Raw genomic sequence first — 7430 nt, 5'->3', positions numbered from 1 at the left:
GACGGGGAGGGGGCGGGTCTGGGGGAGGGGAAGGGGGAGTGGGTCCGTCGGACGGGCCTACTCTTCCCATCTCCGTGATTGTGCCTCCGTCTGCCAGACCCCCAGTCCCAAGTGGCCAGTATGTCATCTGCAGGGCAGGAGGCGTTGTTGGACAGTGGGTAAACTGAGGCACGATAGGGACACTGGGCACTGCCCCAAGTCAGGCGCACGGATTCATGCAACCCGGGCGGGTGCGAGGGACAAGAGAGACCACCGTGTTCCAGGACCTGACCTCCTGGCCCGGGGTCTGTGCACTGGCAGGGCAGGATTGAGGTCATTAGCCCTGTGACCACCTGTGTGTCTGGACACTGTTGGGGATCACCTGGCTCTGGCAGTGCCCTGGCAGCTTGAGGCCATTGGGGCTTTACTGGTCACTGGTCATTGGCTCCACCTGTCCCAGCTTTGGAGTGGGGGGTGTGGGGCGTGGGGAGCTAGACCAGCAGCCAGTGCCCTGCTCCTCTGCCCCAGAGCCTGGGCTTCTGCGGTGGGCACTGGTGTCAGTTCTGCTTTGCACTGGATGGCCTGGGAGCCCAGACCCCCCTGGACTTAGGAATAAATGAAGCAGAGAAGGGTGCGACTCTCTCAATGAGAGCTGGGGGGAGGCAGAGCATGTGTTACCTGTGAAACCCCCTGAGCTGGCAGGGGACCCCTGAGACTCTCCCCAAAGAGAACCATCTTCACAGGAGAAGCTCAGGCCTCAGTAGGGGAGAGAGAGAGACTCTGAGTTTTTATCTTGTGCCGACAGTACTCTCAAAACAGTTTGACCATGTGCATATGTTACTTTTACATATGGCTTTGAAAAGCTTTGCGATGCCCCCTCTTTGCATTCCACAAACATTTTGGATTCCTCGAGATTGGTGTGAACTGGAAATCGCTAGTTGGGCAAAGGAGTTACCGGGTGCATCTCTTTCCCTGGCCCTTCCTGCCTGCACTCCTCCCTATCCCCCTTGGTGCTGGCTCAGCTGCCCCACTTGAGGGCAGATTTTTACCTTTCCTCAAAGGACTTCTTGGGATCTGTGTTGCTCCAAGCTGGTACAAAGTGCTTGCATGGAGGCAGGATCTCCGTGGAGGGGTCAGTTAGTTGATCCCCCCCCTGGGAAATCTGAGCCAGAGAGAGGTGAATGTGCACCACCCTGTGTGACCCCAAGAGGAAGGGGAAGGCCTCTTTGAGGCCAGGGTCACAATGCCCTTCCCTTGTTGACCATCTCCACCCTGGGGATAGGACCCAAAGGACTTCTTCAAGGATCTGTGTTGTCAGCCTTCCGCATGTATGTGTGGGTGTCTACATGAGACATGTCAATGTCTGTTGGTAGATGTGTGTCAGGTGACATCTGTGTTGGATGTACCAGTGTCAGGGTATATCAATGTTCTGTGCTAGGTGAGGTCAGTGCCTGTCTGTTAGTATCCAAGTGACTAGACATCAGGTGTGGGGGTCGATGTGTCTGGATCCTAGCATATATACGTGTCTGAACTGTGACATGTCTAAGTGTGCTGGTTCATGTCTGTGTGTCAATACTTGTGTATCAGGGTTTGAGGGACCAACTATTTTCTGTGTGTACCCAGATGTCAGGATGTTGCATAATATAGTGTGTATGTGTGTGTGGGTGGGGGGTGTGCTGTGTCCTGTGTGTTTCTACTTGTTAGGAGGTCATTGTGTGTCCATATGTTGGCATTTGTGTGCTTGCATGATTACATCTGTGTACGTGGGGATGTTGTTATGTATCTTTGTGTCTGCATGTCAGGGTATCATTGTGTCTGTGTGTCTGGCCAACTACATGCACGTGCTTGTGTGTGTTGGGGTTTGCTGATGTCAGTGTTATTGTGTCTCTGTGTGCTAGTGTTTATGTGTGTGTGTGTGGTTATTATGTGTGTGTTTGTGTTCCAGTGTGATCTGTGTGTTTCTTATAATGAGACATTGTTGAATGATGGGCCCCCAGCAGATGTCCGTGTCAGATCCTTGAACCTGTGAATGAGACCTTATTTGGGAAAAAGGTATTTGCAGATATGTACGGATCTTGAGATGAGATCACACTATATTACCCAGGTGGGCCCTAAATCCAAGTATCATCAGAGGGAAACAGAGAGAGGTTTGAGAGTGACAGAAGAGGAGTTGATCTGACCACAAGGGCGGAGATGGACATGGTGTCCATAAGCCCAGGCTTTCCCAGGCGGCCACCAGAGGATGGAAGACACAAGGAAGGACTCCCCTCAACCCCTGAAGGGAGCACCAACCTGGTGGACTCTCCCCTTGACCCCCAGAGGAAGCACCACCCTGTAGGACTCTCCCTCAACCATGAGGGAGCACCACCCTGGAGGATTCTCCCCTCAACCCCCCCAAGGGAGCACCGCCCTGGAAGACTCTCCCCTTGACCCCTGGAGGGAGCATCGACCTGCTGGATTTTGCACGTCCAGAACTGTGAGAGAACAAATTTCAGCTGTTTTCAGCCACCTGCTTTGTAGCCCTTTGTTACAGCAGCCCTAGGAGCCTCATACGTTGTGTCTGAGCATGACTTTGCGTAAGTTGGGGGTTGTGTCAGTGATGGGTGTCACCACTTGGCTGTAGTCCCACGTGTCCAGTCTCTGCCTCTTGTCCTCTTGAGGCACTGGGGTTAACAGGATGCCCTTCCAGGACATGACACCACTGCCCCCTGGTGGCAATGGCTGCAGGCAGCTGGGTTGGACACCCCCTCTCCCAGACCCAGGACTTCCGGGCACTTGAGAATCAGGTTTATTTCTGATTTTGTTTCAGAGTATATAAAAAAGCGCAAAACAAGGAAGACAAGACAGGAGTGTGTGGGACGGGAAAGACACAGGAGGGAGGAAGCAGGGCTGAATGAAGGTTAATGGACGAGGTGGGCGGGATTCTCAACGGAGCCAGACAGAACCAGGGGCTCCCAAGGGGGGCTCAAGGGATGGGAAGGGCCAGGCCAGTTGTCCAGATCCCACTTGGGACCTGTGTGACTACCCTCAAGTCTGGAGGCCAGCTCAAAGTGCAGAGAGGGGACAGGCTCAGCCTCGTCTGTCCCTGAGATTTTCAAAGGCCCCAGGGGAGAGGGACAGGGCAGAGGAGCACAAAGGGGGGGCGGCCGGGACTGCCCTCACCATCCTTCTGCCAGGCAGCACCGGCCCCAGACCACCCAGTAAGGGGCTGCTCAGACCTCTGGTGGGCAGATGTTGGGGAGTGTCCTGGGTACAGCCTCCTGTGAATCCAGGCCTTCCTGGGAAAGCAGTAATTGGAGGACCCACACACAACTGTGCCCTGAAGGTGGTCTCCATGAGCCTGGGAGAAGGGGAGATGCTCAGAAGCTAGATCTTCCATACATAGGGTCAGAAGCACACAGAGGCTGGCCACTGGGTGCAGAGCCACCTAGGCAGGGCGGGGTCCTTTCTGTGCCATCTTTTGTCCCTGGAACTTGGTCAACCTGGACCTCTCTGGGCTTCAGTTCTCATGAGTAGACGAGGGTGAGGTGAGGATTTATAAATAATGAATGGAAGTGCTTGGCTTGGGGCCCGGTCAAGCGGTTGCTGATGGCTATTACTCTGGATGGTGGGTTGGCCTGCTGGGTCCTGGCAGAGGATAGGCACACACCAAAGGGAGCCGAGGCCACTTATTCCACCTGGTGGTGCTGGGAGAGGGCACAGAACTGGGCAGGACAGGTGGGTGGACAGACAAGTGACTCAGCAGGCCATGGGGGATGGACAATACATGGTGAAGAGAATGTAAATAACAGACTCCCTGGGAGTCTGGGGGGCATCCAAACCAGCCCTGACTCCAGGCAACTGCCATACATGCTCCCAGTAGCACCAGGGAACAGCTTGGGCTTAGGTCCTTGGAGGAGGGGCCATGCTCAACCAGCCCCTGCCCACCCAGCCCCAGGGCCCAGCCTGGAATGCCTGGCCAGAGGCACCGGGAAGGGGTGGTCCTGGCCTTGCCTGTCCATTAAGCCAGGTTTGGCCACCCGGGCATCCTGCAGGGTCCACAAGGAGCTGCGTGGCCAACTCTGCCTCATCCTTGGCTGTGGGCTCCAGTCACAGTGCTGGGGTCTGGGGTTCAAGCCTTGGCAGCAGCTAAGACATATTTCCAAAGGAAGCTGGGGGTGGACAGGGTGAGGAGGGGTGGGTTCTTAGTGCTGTCTGCAGCACGGCCCTTACAGAGTCCCCAGCCACCTCCTGAGGCATTCCACACCCTGCCCTTGAGGGTCCTCTCTGGCACCCCGGTCCCTCACACTGACCTTGGCTGAGCAGCTGCAGGCTCCGCCCCTCCTCACGCACCTGCAGGCGGAGCACCTGCTGCAGCACCTCCTGCCTCTGGGCCTCCTGTGCCAGCCCCATCCGCTGCAGCTTCTCTGCATCCAGCCGAAGCAGCGCCCGGCCTGGGGAGAGGAACAGGGCTGAGCTGAGGCCCATAGGCCTCAGAGCCATGGTGGAGGCAGAGAAAGGAAGGAGGGGAGAGAGGGGATATGGGACACTGAGAAATTCAGATGGAAGAAGATGTTCAGAGACAGGGAAGAGAGCCAGAGAGAGGCAGAGGGAAGGGATGGAGAGCAAAAGACAGACTGCAAGAGACACAGAAAGCAAGGCACAGAGAGAGACACAAGAGACAGGAGCCAGACGAGGAACCAGACAATAGCAAGGGATAGGTGGGCTGTGTGTGGGGAAGAGGCACTCCAGGTTCCTGCCCCCGCCCCACTCCTGCCAGTCGGGTCCTGCCATACCAGTGATGGCGTGCTGGGAGAAGGCCTCCACGTAGACGAGGTAGTTGTGTGGACAGTGCTTTTTGAGCCACTTGCAGACATCTTGCTGACTCCATAGGACCACAGGTCTTGTCAGGCCACCCAGTGAGGGGCTCGTGTGGTACAGGCCGTAGTGGTCAGAGTACAGACGGCTCTGCAGGGGAAGGCATGCAAGCAGCGTGAGAGTGGTGGAGAGGAAGGGCAGGCGCAGAGGTGGTGGAGTGCATGGGTACCTGAGGGGTCTCTGAGCCGGGCTGCTGCAGGAGTTTAATGGGCCTGCTGCTGGCCGCCCTCTGGCTGCGGGAATCGTGCCACGTGAGGCTGTTGCCGGTCATTCGAGGCAGGTGGCAGGGGATGTTCTCAGCAGACACCGTGTGCTCCAGGAAGGTCCGGCAGAAGCTGACGTGGGCCGTGGCTGTATGCAGGGGTACCTGGTCAGAGCAGTTGGGGCAGGGCCAGAGGTTCCCCTCCCCAAGAGCTGGCTCTCTGCCTAGCTGCCAGTCTGTCTCCCCTTCATCCATGGAGTCACTTCCCCATGAGGAGTTTCCAAGTCCCCGAAGGCAGAGGGAAATGTGCAGGAGCTGTCTTGAGGACACCACCCAGGTCAAGGATGGAGAACTGGAAAAACCTGGCCCCTTGCAAGTCTATAGCCCATACTCTGGGGAGGAGGAATTTTGCTAGGATTGGAGGATGTGCCCACTAGGGGGCCTACAACCTATAGCCAGGCAAGGGGTGCTGCCCTGGGACAGCCCTGAGCTCAGCCTTGCCTTGGGCTGGCACACACACCACACTGGACCAGGAAGTACACAGGGCATGTGTTGAGGAGAGGCTGGAAGGTCCTCTGTGGGGGAGATCTTGCTGAGGATGCTGCTTGCCCATTGCCACTGAAGGTGCCTGGTTTCTACAGCCATCTGGCATTGGACGGTTGGCCCTGCCCTGCTGTGCTCACCGATCATGACTCACTGACAAAAAGCCTGAATGCTGAGTAAGCCCTCAAGTGGGGTTCACTCCCCAAGCACATGCTGGTTTTTCCTGCTGGGTCACCTCCCCGAGGGTCCGCGGGGCCCAGTACAGCTTTGTATGAATGGGGAGAACTCACTGGACAAAGGCTACTTAGCACACATACATGGGGTCAGCCATTTACTCAGGTACTGTGGGATGCCCTGGGTATTCTTGTCTCACACCAACTCTACTATACTCGCTACATTTTAGTGATTTTTGTTTTTGTTTTTTGTAGTTGGAGTCTCACTCTGTCGCCCAGGCTGGAGTGCAGTGGCACGCTCATGGCCACCACAGCCTTGACCTGCTGAGCTCAGGTGATCCTTCTGCCTCAGCCTTCCAAGTAGCTGGAACTACATGTACATGCTACCATATCCAGCTAATTTTGTGATTTATTGTAGAGGTCTCACCGAGTTGCCCAGGCTGATATCGAACTTGTGGGCTCAGGAAAGCCTCTCACCTTGGCCTCCCAAAGTGCTGGGATTATAGGCGTGAGCCACTGTACTCAGCCTGTGTATTTTAGTTTTATCCTTATTTCTGGGGACTGCTCACATGAATCTTGGGGGCAGACACCTAGCGGGACACTCCCATCCAGGGTGGGCTTCTCTTGCCTTGCCCCGATCTAGGTACACAAGAGGCACCCCACAAACACAGTGAATGAACGAATGGAGACTCTGTATGGTGTCTGCAAAGCAACAGTCTGGGGGGCAGACAGGAAGGTGGGTGCAGACTCATTCCCATCTTTACAGCATCCAGGCCCTAACTCAGTAGGGTAGGGCGAAATTCCCATGCCTGTGCCCTTCACCCCTGCCCCCCACTCAGCAGTAGGGTGAGATACCCACCCTCCCTTCCTCTCTCCCTCCCTCAGACACAGCCACTCACTCCACACTGGCACAGGACTTGGTGATGTGTCTAGGGGGTCTGAGGAATGGGGAAACTCACACCCTCCTTCCCTGTCCTTCCACCCCTTAGAACTTCTGGGTACTTAACATCCCCCTCTCTATTCTTGCAGCTTTCAGGAACCAGACTCCAGGTGATTAAATTTGAAATCCATGGTCAGCAGAGGACGTGGCCCATGAGCCACCGCCCCGATGTGGCCTTCAGTACCATGGGAAAAGACTTATTTCAAGTCCGCACCTCCCAGCGGACAGGCGCGGTGGTCTCAGGGGTTCGTAGGGCCTTAGCCGCAGGGCTGGGCAGGGGGCGCCGCGAATCAGCCGGACTCCTTTCCCGCCCGCATCTCCCGCACCTGCCGGGCCAGCCGGGTCCCGCCCATTTCCTGTCGCACTCCAGGGAGGGGAAGGAGGGGGGGGCTCCGTCCGTCAGTCTGTCGGTCCGTTCCAGCCCCAACGTCAGGATTCCAGAAGGAAGTGGGGCGGGGACGCCCGGGCCGGGCTGTGACTTCGACTCCCTCTCGGCCCCACTGCAAAGGGTGGGGAAGGTCTTCTCCGTGCCAAGGAAAAGGTGGCCTGAGTGTGGAGCCAGGCTGGAGACAGGAGCCTGTCACCCCTCACCCCAGGCCAAGGGCGCGCTGACCCCTGAGGTCTGAACCCGGCAGCTCCCCAGAGCAGGACAAAGGCCACGGGGACCCCATGGGCCCGGACGCCCCCAGCATTCCCCGCCGCCGCCGCTCGAAGCCGGCCGGGCCCCGCCCCCGTG

At 57.1% G+C, this 7430-nt stretch overlaps 1 protein-coding gene across 1 annotated transcript in view; it reads right to left on the bottom strand.

Moving 5' to 3' along the window:
- Positions 1-4386, bottom strand: part of ZNF512B (zinc finger protein 512B) — a 12678-nt gene extending 8292 nt beyond the window's left edge. The window contains exon 1 of the mRNA XM_021713224.1: positions 4272-4386. Within this exon, the coding sequence (XP_021568899.1) occupies positions 4272-4371 (100 nt within the window). The 5' untranslated portion in view covers positions 4372-4386. The remainder of the gene's footprint in view (positions 1-4271) is intronic.
- Positions 4387-7430: the final 3044 nt, after the last annotated feature.

The sequence above is a fragment of the Carlito syrichta genome, unplaced genomic scaffold, assembly GCF_000164805.1.
Source record: "Carlito syrichta isolate Samal-C Ts95f unplaced genomic scaffold, Tarsius_syrichta-2.0.1 Scaffold304348, whole genome shotgun sequence".
NCBI classification, from domain to species: Eukaryota; Metazoa; Chordata; class Mammalia; order Primates; family Tarsiidae; genus Carlito; species Carlito syrichta.
The sequence above is the reverse complement of the archived record's forward strand: the minus strand, read 5'-3'. Positions and strand labels throughout refer to the sequence as shown.